The sequence below is a fragment of the Trichoderma camerunense genome (assembly GCF_050948025.1).
Source record: "Trichoderma camerunense strain CBS 138272 chromosome Unknown V8C40scaffold_2, whole genome shotgun sequence".
Lineage (NCBI taxonomy): Eukaryota > Fungi > Ascomycota > Sordariomycetes > Hypocreales > Hypocreaceae > Trichoderma > Trichoderma camerunense.
In genome coordinates, this window is record NW_028145368.1 from 1670977 (window position 1) to 1688409 (window position 17433).

The 17433-nt window shown below is 49.5% G+C and overlaps 7 protein-coding genes across 7 annotated transcripts; 5 read left to right on the forward strand and 2 right to left on the reverse strand.

Moving 5' to 3' along the window:
* Positions 1-989: 989 nt before the first annotated feature.
* Positions 990-3323, forward strand: V8C40DRAFT_233158 (aminotransferase class-III). Its single transcript, XM_083213302.1, has 9 exons — positions 990-1416; positions 1475-1510; positions 1570-2124; positions 2186-2328; positions 2402-2555; positions 2628-2709; positions 2768-2859; positions 2921-3054; positions 3114-3323. The coding sequence occupies exons 1-9, from the start codon at positions 1277-1279 to the stop codon at positions 3158-3160; spliced, it is 1383 nt and encodes a 460-aa protein (XP_083077964.1). The 5' UTR covers positions 990-1276; the 3' UTR covers positions 3161-3323.
* Positions 3324-4068: 745 nt separating this feature from the next.
* Positions 4069-5949, reverse strand: V8C40DRAFT_272511 (major facilitator superfamily domain-containing protein; the record flags this gene model as incomplete). The annotated part of the gene is made up of 5 exons (XM_083220365.1): positions 4069-4312; positions 4385-5224; positions 5297-5493; positions 5623-5839; positions 5900-5949. The coding sequence occupies 5 exons, from the start codon at positions 5947-5949 to the stop codon at positions 4069-4071; spliced, it is 1548 nt and encodes a 515-aa protein (XP_083077965.1).
* Positions 5950-6878: 929 nt separating this feature from the next.
* On the forward strand, positions 6879-8242 carry V8C40DRAFT_261622 (TauD/TfdA dioxygenase family protein; the record flags this gene model as incomplete). The annotated part of the gene is made up of 5 exons (XM_083219285.1): positions 6879-7124; positions 7216-7290; positions 7356-7414; positions 7480-7690; positions 7757-8242. The coding sequence occupies 5 exons, from the start codon at positions 6879-6881 to the stop codon at positions 8240-8242; spliced, it is 1077 nt and encodes a 358-aa protein (XP_083077966.1).
* A 1181-nt stretch (positions 8243-9423) lies between these two features.
* V8C40DRAFT_261623 (uncharacterized protein) lies at positions 9424-9951 on the forward strand (the record flags this gene model as incomplete). Its single annotated transcript, XM_083219286.1, has 2 exons — positions 9424-9618; positions 9679-9951. The coding sequence occupies 2 exons, from the start codon at positions 9424-9426 to the stop codon at positions 9949-9951; spliced, it is 468 nt and encodes a 155-aa protein (XP_083077967.1).
* Positions 9952-10561: 610 nt separating this feature from the next.
* Positions 10562-10990, forward strand: V8C40DRAFT_261624 (uncharacterized protein; the record flags this gene model as incomplete). The annotated part of the gene is made up of 1 exon (XM_083219287.1): positions 10562-10990. The coding sequence occupies one exon, from the start codon at positions 10562-10564 to the stop codon at positions 10988-10990; it is 429 nt and encodes a 142-aa protein (XP_083077968.1).
* Positions 10991-11761: 771 nt separating this feature from the next.
* On the reverse strand, positions 11762-14931 carry V8C40DRAFT_98048 (transcription factor domain-containing protein). Its single transcript, XM_083223693.1, has 4 exons — positions 14474-14931; positions 13920-14273; positions 13306-13779; positions 11762-13204 (listed from the first exon to the last, which is right to left on the reverse strand). Exons 1-4 carry the CDS (start codon positions 14588-14590, stop codon positions 11969-11971), a joined length of 2181 nt encoding a protein of 726 aa, XP_083077969.1. The 5' UTR covers positions 14591-14931; the 3' UTR covers positions 11762-11968.
* A 106-nt stretch (positions 14932-15037) lies between these two features.
* V8C40DRAFT_98093 (uncharacterized protein) lies at positions 15038-16286 on the forward strand. Its single transcript, XM_083223694.1, has one exon. The coding sequence runs from the start codon at positions 15273-15275 to the stop codon at positions 15903-15905; it is 633 nt and encodes a 210-aa protein (XP_083077970.1). The 5' UTR covers positions 15038-15272; the 3' UTR covers positions 15906-16286.
* Positions 16287-17433: the final 1147 nt, after the last annotated feature.

The following is a 17433-nucleotide window of genomic DNA, read 5'->3' on the forward strand; positions in this document are numbered from 1 at the left end:
TCATTACACACGCGGCGAGCCATCGCTGCGAACCAGCTCAACAAGTCGACGACGCGCGCACATGTTTTTGCAAGTCGGCATTTTGATCTACATCTTTGGAAGCTGAAATCTTGGAGGAAATTGGAAAGGCGTTACTGGAGTTTGCCGTTGCGGGTTACAGACGTACGGGTCCACCGTTGCGATTAGGACTGGACGGATCGCCAGATCTAGCCAGGGTGGTTTATTTTTTTTCTCTTCGCTTGCGCAGAGCAGACACGGGATAGCTGCCATTTATATTCTACATACGGATACCTTGGTTGTTTTTAGCGCTATTTTACTAATTCAATATGTTTTTGCATAACACAAACAGATACCGCTCGATATCGTCATCAGGAAGAGTATGCGCATGCTAGGCATTATATCCGCCGAAGCAGTGAAGTCATGGCCCAATGGCAAATGTCAATTCGCTTTCTTATGGTAATAACGGCAGTTTGGCTTACTGCTCTGGCATCTACCAAGACTGTGAGGTTCTCTTGAGCGACAAGTGTAACTAATAATTAAGGGGTGAAATTGATCGCTAGGGATTGCTGAGAACTGTGACGATTGCGATCTCAGTATAACAGAGCCAACCTCTGAGCATTGGCGACCTACGTGCCTAATCGAAGCATCTGTGAAGCTTTGTGTTAGTTTTTTGAGAAAATACACGTGTAATAACGTGTCAAGGTCTTCTTAGTCGGCGCATCATCAAGATACATTGTGTCAACAGAGAACCGCTGGTTTCCCATCGTCTTTCTTATCTTTGGATATCAAAATCAATCGATGCCGCAGCAGTAGTTGCTAGGCTCCACTCAAGATGTTGCCAATGCGGTGCATCCCTCCTACACCCAACTCATTTTATATTCATCCTTATCGTACGAGTTGCACAGCATTGGATGATCAATCTTTTATCTCATATAATACAATGTTTTCCAGTCCCCTACTCCGCCGATTCCGATATCGTCTTTTCCCTTCTACAATCTCGGCTTTGGACACCCGGAAGTTGGTTGTTCACGTGGGGCCGGCACGGAACCGGAACCGGGCCGGTCGTCTCTCTCCTCCAATATGCTTCTCTCCTGCTCTATCTCTAGTGTGGATTCCCCGCATCCGCCACTTTGTCAACCGGGAATCGCAGTTCCGGGGTATCAGGAATTTAACTATAAGAGCCTATCTTCCAAACCTTCTTTTTTCCCTTCTCTAAAAGTATCACCAACTCATACTCCAACGAACCTGAAGCTCATCACATCAAGTTCTTTCTACAATGTCTTCTGTTCGTGAAGTGAAAGTGGCCACTGAGGTCCCTGGACCTCAGTCCAAGGCTGAGGCCGAGAAGCTGGGCTCATTCTTTGATAACCGAGCTTTTTACTTTGTTGCTGATTACGACAAGAGCGAGGGCAACTAGTATGATTATTCTTGCCATGCATCTAGAGAGAACGCTGAGGCTAACTTATATGTGAAGCATTGTCGATGTTGACGGCAACCAGTATCTTGATGTGTATGTTTGAGATGTCTCATGAAGTACATGCTCATATCATGGCTAACAGCTTCAATCAGCTACTCTCAGATTGCCTCCATTCCCGTTGGTTACAACAACCCAACTCTCACCAAGGCCGCTCAGTCCCGTGAGATGATCTCTGCCCTGGTCAACCGTCCTGCTCTTGGCAACTTCCCTTCCAGCCACTGGCACGACTCACTGAAGAACGGTCTTCTCAAGGTCGCCCCTGAGGGATGCGACAAGATCTTCACTGCCCAGTCCGGCTCTGAGGCCAACGAGCTTGCCTTCAAGGCAGCTTTCATGCTGTACCGCCGCAAGCAGCGTGGTGAGGGTGTCGAATGGTCCGACCACGAAGTCAGCTCGTGCCTCAACAACGCAAAGCCCGGTTCTCCCGAACTCGCCATCCTCAGCTTTGCCAACTCATTCCACGGACGAGGATTCGGTAGTTTGTCTGCCACCCGCTCAAAGGCTGTTCACAAGCTCGACATTCCTTCATTCAACTGGCCTCAGGCACCCTTCCCTGCCCTGAAGTATCCCCTTGACAAGTTCGCCACTGAGAACGCCGCCGAGGAGAAGCGATGCCTCGATAAGGTCGAGGAGCTCATCACCACATGGTTCGTTTAAGCCACTATCAGTGAAAATGGTCCAATTTTCCACTGACACATTTTTGCATAGGCAATTCCCCGTCGCTGGTCTGATCGTTGAGCCCATCCAGAGTGAGGGTGGTGACAACCACGCCTCCCCTGCTTTCTTCCAGGGCCTTCGTGACATCACCCAGAAGCACAACGTCACCATGATTGTTGACGAGGTCCAGACTGGTACGTCGATCTCATCTGCATAGGCAGGAAAACTGCCGCCCCAAATACGATGTCGCTAATGCATCATGCACAGGATTCGGCGCCACCGGCAAATTCTGGGGCCACCAGCACTGGAACCTGACTTCTCCTCCCGATATTGTCACTTTCTCCAAGAAGGCCCAGACTGCCGGTTACTACTTTGGTAACCCCAGATTGGTTCCTGATAAGGCTTACCGCCAGTTCAACACGTTAGTTGTGCCCGATTATGGTTTGAATGCAAGTTTACAACACTGAATATATGCGCTAACACTAAAAACTAGTTGGATTGGTGACCCAGCCCGTGTTCTCATGAGCAAGGCCGTTGTCGAGGAGATTCTTGCTCGCGATCTCGTCAGCCAAACCGTAAGCCAAGCAGATATTTCCCATTTCAAGCTACCCCATATACTAACTAGATTGATAGGCTCGCGTTGGTGTCGCCCTCTACAGCGAACTCGAGCGCCTCGCTACCAAGTACCCCCAGCTCGTCAGGAACCTGCGCGGCAAGGGACAAGGGTAAGCTTCTATAACGAAATCAATTGGCATAAAAGAACCCCTGCTAATGGTGCTTTTCTAGAACATACATTGCCTTTGACACAACCGACCCGGCTAGCCTCGTCAAGAAGATGAAGAGCCTGGGCGTCAACATTGGCACATGCGGTACCCAGACGGTGCGACTCCGTCCCATGCTCATCTTTGAGGAAGCTCACAGTAAGTCCATTTCATCAACAAAACAATTTTATCGATTTTGTTTACTAACGGTTCTGCAGTTCCTTTCTTGATTTCCGCATTGGACAAGGCTCTTGGATCAGCATAGATTGAAAAATTGAAAACATTTTGGGAAGCATAGGGGCGTTGTTTAATCAAGAGAAGCGATATTTCATTTTAGTTGGGCTTTGTAGTATATGGAATGGATTGGTTGGCATCATAGTTTGGCCTTGAAAATAGGGTTGCAAAAAAGAATAACCTTACGATTTACATGGCTCATCTGCATCTTTCACATTACAGTATCGAGTGTACCTGACGCCGACATCCAATAATTGGGAAGCTTTTGGCGATAAGGAAACCAAGTAAAAAGTTTTCTTACGCATCTCATGACCAACAACAGCCTCTATCCTCCAGCGAGTCAGCCCAGATAACAAAACAAACCCCCTGTGCCGAGATTCTTCTGCTGTGCCGCGTTGTGGGGGAGATTTGCCACCACGTAATGGTTTGATCATACGCATACAAATTCGCGCACTAGACCCCAGATCGATAATTATCTTATTCATATTAGCTGAACGAAACTCGACAAGTCCGTCGCCGTCTTTCCCTCCGGTGTCCGGCCCGGACGCTTGGACGCCGAGATCTTTCTAGGTCCCGAGTCAGATGTCAGTTGCCATCCCCGCAATCTCTTGAGCCGAGACGCATCGATTTTCAGGGCATCTCCGGTTCGTTGCCGGTTCTACTCGAGATATCCGGTTCCGGAAGGCCGATGGTCTTTTTGCCCGAGGATAACCAGCGACAACTACAATTCTCAATATGTCAATGGATATTGACCCTGATGACACGATATCAGAAAAAACTAGTTACAGCAACAACTTAATTCAGGTCAGCATGCACCATTTCTGCGAATCCACGTTCCACTGCAGCTGCAAACTGCAATATATGCAGTGCCCTTCATCTGCATCTCATCTTATCCCATAAGAGAAAGAAAAAGGGGAAAAGATGAATTATTTATTTGCTCTACACACTTCGCTTACCCATTGACTCAAACGGAAGAATTACACTCAAAATAACAAGTAGCCCAAATAACGCCGCGCAAACAAACAAGGGAGCCGTCGTCTCCACGTTTGCATAGCTTCCAACCAAAACTCCAAGAATGCCGCCGACTCTGTTGAGAACAACACAGATGCCATAACCTGTGGCGCGATGGGCAGAGGGTAAAATCTCGGGAGTATATGCATAAATGGTGCCATAGTAAATATTGCTACAACAGTACAATGTCAGCCTTTACTCAACAATATTAAAAGGGAGGATTAGGTGCCAAGAGTGGACTCACGATGCCGCTGAAATGGCAGCTGAAACGCCGACATTCTGCGCTTCATTCTTGACCTGCGTATAGCCAAACTGGAGCACCATCGTCACCAAAGCTCCAATGGCGAGGGTGCCTCTACGGCCCAAGAATTTCGTCTCAACCAAAACAGCAGCTATGACTGGGCCGACGAGCCCTGCAACCTGGTTGATGGCATAGTCTCTCCACGTAAGATAAGTTGAGCTCTCGCCAAAATCGGCACCACGAGACGCGAGATAGAATGGCAAGAAGACGCTATACAGGGGAGACACCATCCCAATGACGAACCAGTTGGCAATAATGACGGTGGTAGACCAAGCGAGCTGCCGCGTCTGGAAGAGGCCCTTGAAGTGCATCTTGAGCCGAGTGGCAGACCAGGCCGATTCCTGAGTATGCAAAACGATGCCCTCCGCCTGCAGCTGTTCCAGCGTCAGGCTATGCGATTTTCCAGCCTTGAGAGAAATGCCGTTGAGAGTCTTGATGACCTCTTCGTCTCGGTTCTGGGCAATGAGCCATCGCGGCGTTTGCACCATGCGCACAAGTGCAAAGCGGGCAATGCCCATGATTAGGACAAGGCCACCACAGGTGAAGTGAAGGTATCTCCAGCCCATGTTATCGGCTCGACTGCATGTTTCAGGCGTGGCATCGGGGGCGCAACTGAAGTTGCCCATGAAGGCCCAGGCAAGGAGACCGGTGATGGTATATCCAACTGCCCACCAGACAGCCATGAACGTGACGAGCCAAGCATGGGAGGTAGGGAGGAACTCGAGAAAGTTGGTTGCGTCGAGGATGTAGTTGCCGCCAGCGCCTGCGGAATAGAGGGCCACACTGATTCATAGGTTACGATCAGTTATTGGTTACGGATCATCTTAACATATGGAGGCACAAAGGGAAACTCACAGGGCAGAAAAGGAGATGTAAGACGGCATGGCACCAGCAATCAGGACAAAGACGGCGCACGACATGAGACTTGTGTTGAATGCCAGCTTCCGACCAATGATGTCGGCAGTGAAACCCCAGAGACCAGCGCCGACTAGGAGTCCAATCTGGGAAGCCAGAGGGATGCCGGAAACGTGGGCACTGGGGTTTCCATATTCCTGTTGTACGGCAGGATTTGCGATAGACTGGCAAACAACGAGAAGCTGTGTGAGAGGAGTGTTTCCAGCATGTCAGTTTACAACATGATATTTTCTAGAGAACAACACAGCACAATGGGAACTGCATACCGAATCGACCGTATATCCAAAACCGTTGAGCCAGAATAAGTTCCATTGGAAGCTGGTCATGCCAATCTCATCGATTGCCTGGTTGACAAGCGCCATCTTCCTGGCCAGGACAGGATCAAATTGCTTAACATCAAAGACCTCACTGACAGAAGTGGAAGATGCTTCGTCTTGATCATCTTGGGACTTGACAACAGCTGCAGACTTTTCATCGTTGTTGCTATTGTTGTTAGAGTTATTGTTGCTGTTGTCGTTGGATGTTGAGCTCGCCCCATCATACGGCGATCCCTTCTCACTCAACTCCTGCGATCTGGTTGGTTCAGTCGTCATGGCTGCGGGTACACAAATAGATGATGAAGACGGATATGAAGCCGGAAGAATAGTAATCTCGCATTTCGAAACAAGCTCATCGTCGGTCGTATATATAACATTGAACCCCCGACTCCCCCCCAAACGTCCGCCTTTCTGCTCCTCCCCTAGTAACGCTGCCTCCAGATAGAGTTCATTATGACTATAGTAGAAACGTTGCGCACATCGATCTAAAGATGTGCGATGCGCTCTTAGAAAAATCACGTCTTCGACATGGAAATGGTATCATATCCGAGGCGTCGCATAGACAAGCGCTGCAACCGCATATAGCGTCGCATATAATAACCCTCAAGGCGCAAATAGTTGCTGCCAATCTATTTCCCGACTCGCCGTGGGATTCCGTTGTGTGGTGATGGCGTTTGCGACATTATAATGGTACCATTGCCCTGGTCTGGGCTAGGCCAGATGACAAGTGACGAATGCGTATCTTTGATTCCATATCGCGATGCTACTTACAGGTTGCTTCCCCGCGTCATGCATGGCGTTAGCACGACATACATATATCGCATCCCAAGATCGGAGGGCGCTGCAGATTAGAAATGCTGGGATTCATGCACGATTCCGCGGGGTTTGTTGAGACGGATATGGACATAAATGCTTGATCTTAGATAGGGCGAAGTGTCGTCATCGAGAGTTAACATGGCGATAGACCTGTGGCTGAGAGCTTGCAGCACATCTCGGATAAGCAGACAAGTAAAGCTTCACTTCGGCATGTTGAGCCGATTGGACCATCACAAATGAATACTGGACGATCACAAATCAATATTCATGTCAAAATCCTTTAAATATTGCCCTTGTTCCTTGTTCTTTGATAAGAACTCAAAGGTCGAGATTCGATAATAAAGGACAAGCCAGGATAGAATAAAGAAAAGGCATCAATACCACTTACAATGGCCACCGTCTCCACCACAATCACACCCGCCGTATTGGCTTACAAGCCTCCTCATCCTGCACTCAAAGAATTTGAACCAGCTCGCGATCGCGCATTTTTCGCAGACCCGGCAAAGGCAAATTTGTTGGGCCTGGCGACGGCTGTCGAAGAAGTCACCCCGATCATTGGAACGGAGCTCAAAGGCGTCCAGCTGAGTAAACTTACCGACCAGCAAAAGGATGAGCTTGCGCTGCTTGTAGCCGAGGTGTGTGAAAAATGAAGAGCTCCGACATGTTGAAAAATGGCGGCACCAACGTCGTAAAGGAGGAGAGACATAACTGACATATCCATATTAGCGAGGTGTTGTATTCTTCCGCGACCAAGATATCACCCTTGACCAGCAGCATGAGCTTGCATCATACTATGGCATTGTGAGTATCATTGGAGTAGATGTGCTCGCAGATATGGCATCTAACACAAACTGCAATGATATTAGCAAGACAGAGACCCCAACCAGCAAGATCCCAGACATGTAACCATCATTGGTCGAGGAGGGTATGTGCTTGAATCCAGTCTGTTAAACCATCCGTCCGCCCAATAACTCACCATCTTCCCTGCAGAAACTCTCGAGCTCATGGCAACTACACAGCGGAATGGCATGGAGATCACTCGTTCGAGGTGAACCCGCCTTCCTATACGCTGCTGCGCCTAGTCAAGACTCCCCCCAGCGGCGGAGACACGATCTTCACCAGCCAAGTCGGTTTGTTCGACAAATTAAGTCCGGCCTTCCAGAAGGCTATCGAAGGCCTCCATGCCATCCACTCTTCAGATGTATGCTTAAACATCCCTGTCATCGTAAGAAACTGTCAGAAATCGAACTAACGTGGGCAAACACAGAGAGCGTACCTGGCTTCCATCAACGGCGGAGGAACACCACACAGAGCCCCCATCGCCACTGCTCATCCTCTGGTCCGAACTCACCCAGTGACTCGCCTCAAGTCTCTCTTCTACAACCCATCCTTCATCGACCGCATCCAGGAGCTCAACGCCCAGGAGTCTCACCATATTCTCGCCTTCCTTCGCGAGCACCTCTCCAACGCAGATGACTTGACGGCGCGGTGGAAATGGACCCCTGGCGCGGTCGCGTTCTGGGACAACAGAATTATCGCTCACAGGGCTGTCCCAGGCGGCTATGACACGGAGCTGAGAGAAGGAAAACGCACGGCCGTCTTTGGCGAGCGACCATTCTATGATCCCGAGAACAGCGAGACATTGTCGGAGAGGACCGAGCGACTAGCAAAGGAGAAGGGCGTGAACGGAAACGTAGTCGTGAATGGAAATGGACTCGAAGACAAGACGAAGGACCTGGTGTTGAATAATTAGAAAAATGTAGATGAGATGAACATGTAGAAACTATCCATGCCCATGCGTAACTTTGTTGACTTGCCTCGAAGTGTGATAACATTGTGTCTCAAGGATGGACCATTGTCGCAATTATGGGCTTCAGAGACGATGGACATATCGTTCTTGGCCTGTTGGGGAGAATCATAGGTATCAAATAGAAATTGTAATCCACGTGTTTCGCGACGCGATATCTAATTATCCTCCCACAGGGCCATAGCAGCCTGCTACGGTGATAATGGGGAGATATCTTTGTGCTCACCTACGCATTATCCCTGAAAGATGGAGGATGAAAGATAAAGAGTAGCCTCTTTTCAAACAGCTTCTGGAAAGAGTGTACAATTCGAAGTCACTAATCGTTGGTAGTCACGTTCTGGAACCAGCACTAGAAATGTCCGCTGCACAACGTAGCCGCACATTGCCGTTATATGGACGAACAAAACAAGGAAATATTCTCTCCATTGGATGTAATAAAGTCTTAAGCTAGTAGTGTAGTAGTCTTGAATAAATACAAAGGGAAGAAATAGTCAGTTCGCCCAGAAACTTCGTCAAAGCCAACAGCTATATGATCAATGTGTCGAGATAACTTAGGCCTCTCTTCCTCCTGATAGACTCCCCAATGCCAGCGCTATCAGGGACAATTCACTGATCCCACCTCATCCTCTAGTCTACAGTCACTCTAGCCAAAAGAATTACAGAAAATAAAATGCACAAAAAGGGGGGCCAAATAAACAAGAGGCTACTGATCTGTGTACAGTCGACCACAACAGCTGCCAGCACTTGCAGAATCACTCCCGCTCTCTTCTTGCCTCTCCCTAATCACTCTCTGCCACACTGTCAGAAAATTCCTTCCCCCCTCTTGGAAACTCCATCCTCTTCACCTTCCTTCTTTCGAGAGACTGTTTCACCCCTTCAACAACGATCACACACTTTCTCATCTGATATCAATTCGAAGGCTTTTTCATCAATCCTTCATCATTAAACCAATCATTTTCTTCTCAGAAAGCATCTGCATAAAGGTATGTTGGAGTTTCCTCCTCGCTTTCCATCTCTTCTTCCTCTTCCTTCCATCTCTTCATCATCATGAACATCATCATCTTCCTCTTCATCTCCCCAGTCTCCCCAAACTAAATCATCTCTCAATAAGCATCCTCATCTCCATCATGGGTGATCTCAATCCCAACACCAAGAAATTTTACATCGCCATCGCTTGTAGCATCCTGGGGCTCTTTCTCCTCCTCATCGTTCCATGCATCGTTGCAATGGGCGTTGCCCGCTATCGGGAGAAACGCCAGGAACGTCGTGATGCCCTCGCTCGCGAACTGGAGGAAGGTCAAAGCGATGACACCGCGGCTCCTGTCCCTGAGCATCCCATCCTCGGCTACCGCGTCGACGAGATTGGCGAAGCCTCTGGCTAGAAGCAAGGCACCGGTCCCGACAACGCGCCTCTTTATCAAGAAGCAACTCTTCTCCACCACGCCGATGGTCACGTCGAAGTTCGCAAGCCTGAGCCCACCAAGGGTAAAGGCATCGCTTCTCCTCAGGCCAGACCCATCGGTCGCTTTCAGGAGGACCTCCCCGAGGCCTCTGAGCAGCAACTCCAGAGCAAGCAAGACGACGCCGTCGCAGAGTCTCAGGGCTCTCAAGACACTATCGTCCCCAAGAAGAAGAGGCTCGACCTCGACGAGTGAGAGAGTAGCCCAGCTTGCCTCTGACAAAGCTGCGGCGAAAATCACCTCGACGGAATCTGATGAATGATGTATTACGATGAATGAATTTGGCTTTTTAACAGGGTTTACGGAAATGGGATGGGTGGAATATTGATTTTACCAAAGGACATAATGTCATGGAAAGGGACTTTTCTTTTAATTCATAGGGTGTCAGATTCATCATCGTCGTCGAGATTGTTCTTTGAACAAAATAAATGCACCCTTAGTTCACTACATGCTTGATTATATCCTTTGATGTGATTGTTTGCCACCATCTGATTGTAAACAATGGAGCGCCATGCATCTTTTGTTTTGACTACTTTATGACATTTCCCCCTTTGTTTCTTCTCTCGCCAAGCCAACATCCCAGCATTAATTATTTCAAACCTCTTAGGACAAGCTCTATTTCCAAAAATAAATCATCAGCATTTTGTTTGTTATCGTCTTTTCATCTGAATCAACGCTATTCCGACACCAGATATATCATCCCATCCCAAGCCCCCCCTCCATCCCAACCCTTCCAAGCTCACAACTTCTCAGACCGAAGCCCAAACATCATCCACTCGAAATCGACCAAATCTCCCCGTCCAAAATGTTCGTCGGCGGCTTCTTCATACGCTCAACCACCCCTCTCTCCAACCTCTTCACCCTCCCCTCCATCTTCTCTCGCTCTCCTCCTCCCTCCTTTCCATTCATCCGCTCCTCTCTCGCTACAATAACCGACTGCTTCCGCGACGCGCTCGCCATCTTTCAGCTCTTCTGGCCTCTTTTCCTCATCATGTTCTGCATCAGCCTCTTCGCCTGCTTCGTTCAGCAATACATCTTCTCCATGCTCGCCTTTGTATCTCGCAACCTTGCCAATGGCTTGCGGAGAATTTATTCGCCTCTCTTCGACTTGATTAGGCCGGCCATTGATCGAGTTATCCAGCTATTGCCAACCAACCTAAATCCACTCAAAAAGAGCAAGAAAAAGACTGGCGGTAGACCGCGATCTGTTTCCGATAAGAGTGGTACTCGCTAGCCCTACTATCTGGTACGTGGTCCTAAATGCGGACGTCCTCCTCGGTCATTCTCTTCGGTCATCCTCGGCATTCTCTTCGGTCATTCTCCTCGGTCATTCTCCTCTTTCTCCGACGACGTTCTGCTAATCACTTTACTTCGACAGAATATTCAGCTACTAGGCATTACGACGCGAAATAGACACGCCTGCCTCATGCACAGTTTTACATGGATCACGATCCGATAGCCCTCAGCTGCTTGAGCCTCATTTAGCATCCAGAGTTCCCGCTACATAGCATCGCACCAGTACAGCAAAGAAACAAATCTCAGCCTCAACGAGCTTGATGAGGTAGATTAGAGCATAGATATATCTCAACTATGTACCGAAAAGAGTTTTATATACATTTGTGCAAGTTCCCTCCATGTTGTACATAATCACACCTTGTGATTGGGGTTGTCCAATGTCATACTTGACAAGTCCGAAACTTGTCCTACCTATATGCATCGTGCCGTTGAGCTGCAGAGATGTGTCCAAAGATATAAAAATAGAAGTAAAATAAATAAACAAGCGTAGGAGTGGTTCCATTTCAATCGTACAAGAAATCGTGTCGACATTCACCTATACTCGACACGAGAAAAGAAGCATGATTAATTTTGTGGCAATTCGTGCCCGTTGCGGAGAGGAGACCAACTCTATGTCGACCCAAAACGCCCCTGGTAAAAGCATATAGAGGAGAAGGAAGTAACAAAAAACGAGAGGGAAGAAAGAAGAAGGAAAAAGAAAAGGAAAAAAAAAAGCCCTTCCGATGTCGAGGTCCGCTGACTCTGGTCCATCCGAATTTGCTCCCTTCAGTCAACCATACACCATGCATTCCGGCTAATACTCAGCTCTCATCCGCACAAATATTTCCTTTCTTCATCTGTTCTCACCTGTATCTTTTCCACGGTCATCTTCTGTGGCTGGGTTCGTAGTATGTATCTCTTCCGGAGCAACGAGCTTCTAGCCCATATTGCCCATATTGAGATTGCCCATGGTATATCCATCAAACATGGAGGCTGAGAGTTGTTCTCCGCTACTCGGCAAGAATTCCCCAAACATTTCCCAGTTGACTGTAGAGACATCGAGATATCCCCCAAGGAATTGGTTGAATCCTGTCAGCGGCTGCTGCTGAGGTGTCACCGTCGTCGCGGGAGATGTCACGGATCCCTGGGACCTGGATTCAGGCGATGGCACCAACTCCCTGAGTCGATTGATAAAGGGTGGAGTATCAATTCGCTGGCCATTCTGGCCATAGGCAAGCTCCCGAGCCCGCCAAGCTTTGAGCACAAATTGGGCTTGGACGACGTGGGGTTTGATAGTCATGTCGGAGAATTCGTGATGGTCACCATAAATTCTGCGCATTACCTCCCAGGCGCGGTCCGACAGACTTCCCACCGGGCGGTCGTGGAGCAACCCCGTGAAGACTGCAAATGCATCAAGCTGAAAGTGAAAACGCATGAACCACTGAAATCCGGCGGCGACCATTTGCTCGTGTGCCTCTGTCTTGTGCTCCATCATCATCAGAAGAACCTTGAAGAAGTTATCCTTGGGACCGAATATCTCGGTCCCCCACTCTGGCTGCTCTTGTATTGGAACAAGCATTTCCTTCAATCTACGGGTGAGCATTGGTCGAATAGCAAGCGCTGCGACGTGGACATTGCCCGCCCTTATGTCGATCATTTTATTCTCAATTTCCAGCAGCCTCTCTTCCAGCGCCTCTGCCTTTTTTCGAAACTTCTCAAAAATGGCTTTTGTGTTATTTTCCGATTCTGGACCGTCGTCAAGCGTCTGACCCATCATGGCAGCCTCAAAGGCACGGGATTCGTTGGATCCATCGGTTTCCAATTTGAATCGGAATATTTCTGAAATGACAATGCTGAAAGCCATTTCTGTAGGGCCGTCGCGCTCCACGACCGGCTCCGTCGAGCCGGGGAAAAGATCCGCATCGTTCAAATTCAGAGGCTTCTTGGTGTCCCAACCAAGATTCGACCAAGATTGGCTTAAACCAGACATCATGGCACATTTGGCATCAAGCATCATAATCTGCCACCAAATGCGTCTGCGCATCTCCGTTTCGAAGGGGATTAAGTTGAGCTGCGAGCCATCTCGATGGTAGCCCATTTTCTGGGCTATCCGCATAATGACTCCACTGATGACCCATTGAGCATGTCTATCGTAGCGTCCTTCCAGAGAAAGCTGACGGTTCGTTAATAACGGCGTATTGCGATGAGAAGCTCAAGTGGAGGAATTGATGAGGGAAGGGTGACGGGAAGTTTGCTGTCTAAAGTCAGACTTACTAGATAGAGAACAACGGCCTGCAGTGTGGTCATGTTATAATTTTTGAGAAAGCTATATTTGATTAAGGACGCTTTGGTGCCGGTATTGAACTTCTGGATGGCAACATCGCGAGACATGCCAATTGTTTGTATGCACTCGGCAGCCGACATGGAAACAGTTGCCATGGCGAAGATGGAAAAAAGAAGGGCTTGGTTATGTAGCGGTATAGCAGCCATGTTACTCGCTGCTTCTATGATCAGGGGCTGCAGGCTCGGTATGTGGAGGATTTTGAAAAGCGGATTGACACGATCACAATAGAGCTGCCAAAGACGGAAAACATGGATTGGGTCGGGTTGCAGGTCTTCAACATTCGTGTTGAACACGTCGGCGGAAAGAACGAGGTCTGCGTTATTGTCTGGAGTGAGCTCATCTGAGCCGAGGAGACTGGATTCTTCTGGATCATCCGTCTCTACGATGTCCCGCATTTTCTGTAGCTGTTTGTATGCTTCATGTCAGCATCCGTCGCAGAGTTGAATCAATAAATGCAATTAAAAGTCAGGGTCTCCAGGATCCAAGTTTCGAGTTTAGATCGTGGTTCAGATCGGCCATTGCCCATCCCATGGCTTCCACTAACCTCGTCGTAGACACTAGCCCAAATGTAGCTATCCATGAATCGAACGTTGCCATCTTCCTTGACCATGATGGAGCCTGGATTCCGAGACTGAGTAGAATCGACGCTGGCCGGCGTGGCAACGATGGCTTCGGAGGTTGGCAAGTTTGAGTTGGACGGTGTGGCTGGCAGCGGTGGCAGCGGGCGCTGAGCAGGAGGAGCAGAAGGCGCAGGAGCAGGGCCAGGAATCGGCACAGATCCGCTTGCATACTGCTTGAGCAGCTCCTCACATCGAGCAAGGCGTTCCTGGAGATCTTGATTCGGGCGCCGGCGTTTGCGGGCTGGCGCCGGCGTACTGGGCGTGCAGGTGACATTGGCCTGGGGCAATGTAAGTTTCTTGCAAACAAATGATCAGGCAGCGAGCTGGAAGGTTTCGTTTCCCTTTCCTTTCCGTCGCGAACATGGTCCCGGCGACTGGGAGCCTTGAGTTCGGGAGGTGAGAAGCAGAACGGGAGACGGCACATTTTCATGAGACCTGGAAGCTACCGGACCTGGTCAGGGAGAAATGGATCGCGCACCTTGATGCAGTTGGAGCATGGTGAATTCCTGTCGCATTTGATTTTGCGATGCTGGCACAGGACACAAGCCAGTATCCTGGGATGCTTGTGAGCCCCGGGTGAAGCGTTTGACGACATGTCCAAAGTTGCGCCGGTGATTTCACATGTCACCAGCGGGGAGAACGTGGGGTGTATTGTCGGGTCCAAGCCAAACCCCGAAATCTGATGATGAGAGCGGTAAAAGAAACAGAACCCACGAGACAAGCAAAGCGAAAAAAAAAAATCAAATACGGCTAGAGAATGCAAAAGTGCAATGTAAGATTCAAGTGCGCCAGGCACGAAAAAAGTGAAGAGAAAAAAGAAGTGCGAGATTCTAATAGCGCGTGAACAAAATCTTAAAAGCCGGCCGAATAGAAGAAATGATATTGCCTGACACAGCTACGTCTGGCGAGACAGGGGCAAGAGGCTGTGTGCAGCTGGTCGGAAGCACGGAGTCGCAGTAATTGACGAAGAATGAAAGTAGACGGCGGGCAGTCCTCTAAGAGAATCAGAGGTTATGGGGGGCGGAAGAACACCTAGGCCCTGGTGCTTAACAAAGTACCGGAGAGTTCTTAGGTGTCCGGACAAGCCAGGGAGCCGGAAAACGGACGAAATGGCTATTCTAGATACGCGTATTGCAAAGGGCAGCGGTGGAGATGACGTTGGGACCGAGAAATGAAGTGCCAGGCTGTGATGTGATCCCGTGCGCTGCCGGATGCAAGGCAAAATGCCGTAGGTTAGAAGTGGTATTCAATGGCACAAACAAGCAGACGTCAGTGGTATGTCCGGCCAGGAATACGGACGGCGGAGACGGCGGCGGCGACGGGAAGATGTTCAGCTTCTTATTGAATGTCTTCCGCAGCCGTGGGCCCTTTCCGCAGCCCTTACTAACCAGACCCTCTCTCCCGTTGGCCTCTTTCCGCTACCTGCTAAGGTATTCCGCAGCGCTGGAACGGCGTCAATTGCGGAGGAGAAAGGTTGTTTGCTTAGATATAAGATGGTGAAGCAGCGCAGGGCTGGACGAAAGTTGTCAAAAGGCCGTGGAAATGTCGTCCGTATGTCCGTTATTCCGTTCGTGTGTTGCGCCCGACGTCAGGGCCTAGCGGTTTCTCGCGCCAGGTACCAGACAATTTATAATACAGCGGTAGTTTATACCGAGCTGAAGGGAAGGAAGCGGCAGTGTGCGTGTGATCGCGTGCGTGAGTTGGTTCACGTTGCGCCTTGTGTATTCGTACCTAGCTGCAGGGCAGGGCGTGATGTAAGCATCCAGTGGCTCGTTGGCCTTGCAGCAGTCAGGATCACTGATGGCAATCCTTTCAGCTCCAGAAACAAAAATCAAGGTTCGCGTACTCGGCTATCGCTGCCGCGGTCCCTAGAACGGAGGCAGCGGAGAGAAAATTCCAAACAAACTTGAAGCTCGAGGCTAGTTGGTCAGCGGCGAACTTGGCAGCGGGGACGTCAGAACCAGCGCGATGACAGAAGAATCGAAGCCTTACAGCCAGGGCAAAAAGAATGGAAGAAAAAGAAAAAATAAGTGAGAAACGGAGAGATGAAAGTTGAGATAAAAAAGAAAGAAAAGAAATAAGAAAATATCAAACACAATGAGGTACTACGTATGGTTTAGTACCTAGGGAAGGAAGCGGGATTGAGTTTCTTGTTTCTTCCTCCTTCCAGGTACTCAGCGCCTTTGCTCGCTTTCGTTCCGCCGGACAGCAGGTACGAGGCTGCTATATACATATACTCGCGTATACTTGAAGCTTCCAGAGAAGAATTGGCTCCTATTACGCTATTACGCCCTACTACGCTCTACGCCAGGTACCCAGTACCTCCTGATCGCGTACCTTTGGTCGCTACTCCGTACGACCAGTCGTCTAATTTTCAGTACCTTTTAGCAACTCCAGGTGGAGCTATTTTTGTGGTGCAAGGGTGACTCGACCAAACTTCTTCCAGGTCTTTCTTCTCCTGGCAAAGCACAACATCGAACTCCAACGGCGGCAAAGAGTCAGCAACAAAGTCTAAATCCTGTCTTCGTCATGCTCATTTCTCCTGGCGGCGCTTTCTGACGTATCGCCCTCACTTCACCCGAGAAATTATCAGCGAGCTTCGAAAAGTCCCGAGGCCAGGCAGGGGGACACAGGATTGGCGAAACCCAAGACGTGGCAGTGCGCAGCGGCTGAAGGCTAGGCTACAACACTGATGACTCAGGCGTGATTTAAACGGCATCCATTTCCAGGAGCCATACGGTTTACAGCACAGTTGATGCGGCCGTGCTAGTATTAGACGGGCATCGAGGTTTGATATTGGCCAAGGCCGCGTATGGATGGAGCTCTGTGTCTTGTGTCTTGGGCGCCACGATTCGACGGCATTACGCGGAATACGTGGCTTATTTCCAATTGCAGAGGATGATGGCCTCCAAAGGGGAAGGCTTTCATTTCCAACAAGGCCTCCAATGCCCTATTGAGGAATGCTTGGCCGCCGTCCTTGTTTGTGCCTGTGCTCATTTCGTTTACGGGCATGATGATTGCAAAATCCATCGTCGGAATCTTCAGGAGCCGGATCGGATCCGAATCCCCCCAAAACACTGCGATTAAGCCCGGTGCAAGGTCGCAGCCTCGCCCTCCGGCATCGTGGGTCTGGCGTGTGACCAAGTAGGTGACTCTTTGTTCGTTTTCTCCGTTTACAGAATTTGCAGAATTTGCGCAATTGGGGAACAAGGTCCGAGATCAGCACGGGATGACTCTGTGATGCTTTGGCGCCAGTCGACGGATGGAGGCGATTCCGATTGGCCTCTTTAGTCCTCGTCTCTTCGTTTTGCTCGGCTTGATTTCGCATTGGCAGCTAATCGGCCGAGCCCTCTTCTGCGACCCCCCTCCTCCGTGGCCTCCATGGACGCCTCTCAGAAAAAGGCGTCGCGCCGGCGCTCCTCCAGGAAGCCACGCCAA

Excerpts from the sequence above, each read along its gene's own strand:
- V8C40DRAFT_233158 (XM_083213302.1), top strand. The coding sequence starts at position 1,277 with ATGTCTTCTGTTCGTGAAGTGAAAGTGGCCACTGAGGTCCCTGGACCT. Across the intron at positions 1,417-1,474 it reads GACAAGAGCGAGGGCAACTA|CATTGTCGATGTTGACGGCA; the intron begins GTATGATTATTC and ends TTATATGTGAAG. Across the intron at positions 2,125-2,185 it reads GAGGAGCTCATCACCACATG|GCAATTCCCCGTCGCTGGTC; the intron begins GTTCGTTTAAGC and ends ATTTTTGCATAG.
- V8C40DRAFT_98048 (XM_083223693.1), bottom strand. The coding sequence starts at position 14,590 with ATGTCGTCAAACGCTTCACCCGGGGCTCACAAGCATCCCAGGATACTG. Across the intron at positions 13,780-13,919 it reads GGGCTAGTGTCTACGACGAG|CTACAGAAAATGCGGGACAT; the intron begins GTTAGTGGAAGC and ends GCATACAAACAG. Across the intron at positions 13,205-13,305 it reads AGGCCGTTGTTCTCTATCTA|CTTTCTCTGGAAGGACGCTA; the intron begins GTAAGTCTGACT and ends ACGAACCGTCAG.
- V8C40DRAFT_98093 (XM_083223694.1), top strand. The coding sequence starts at position 15,273 with ATGTCCGGCCAGGAATACGGACGGCGGAGACGGCGGCGGCGACGGGAA.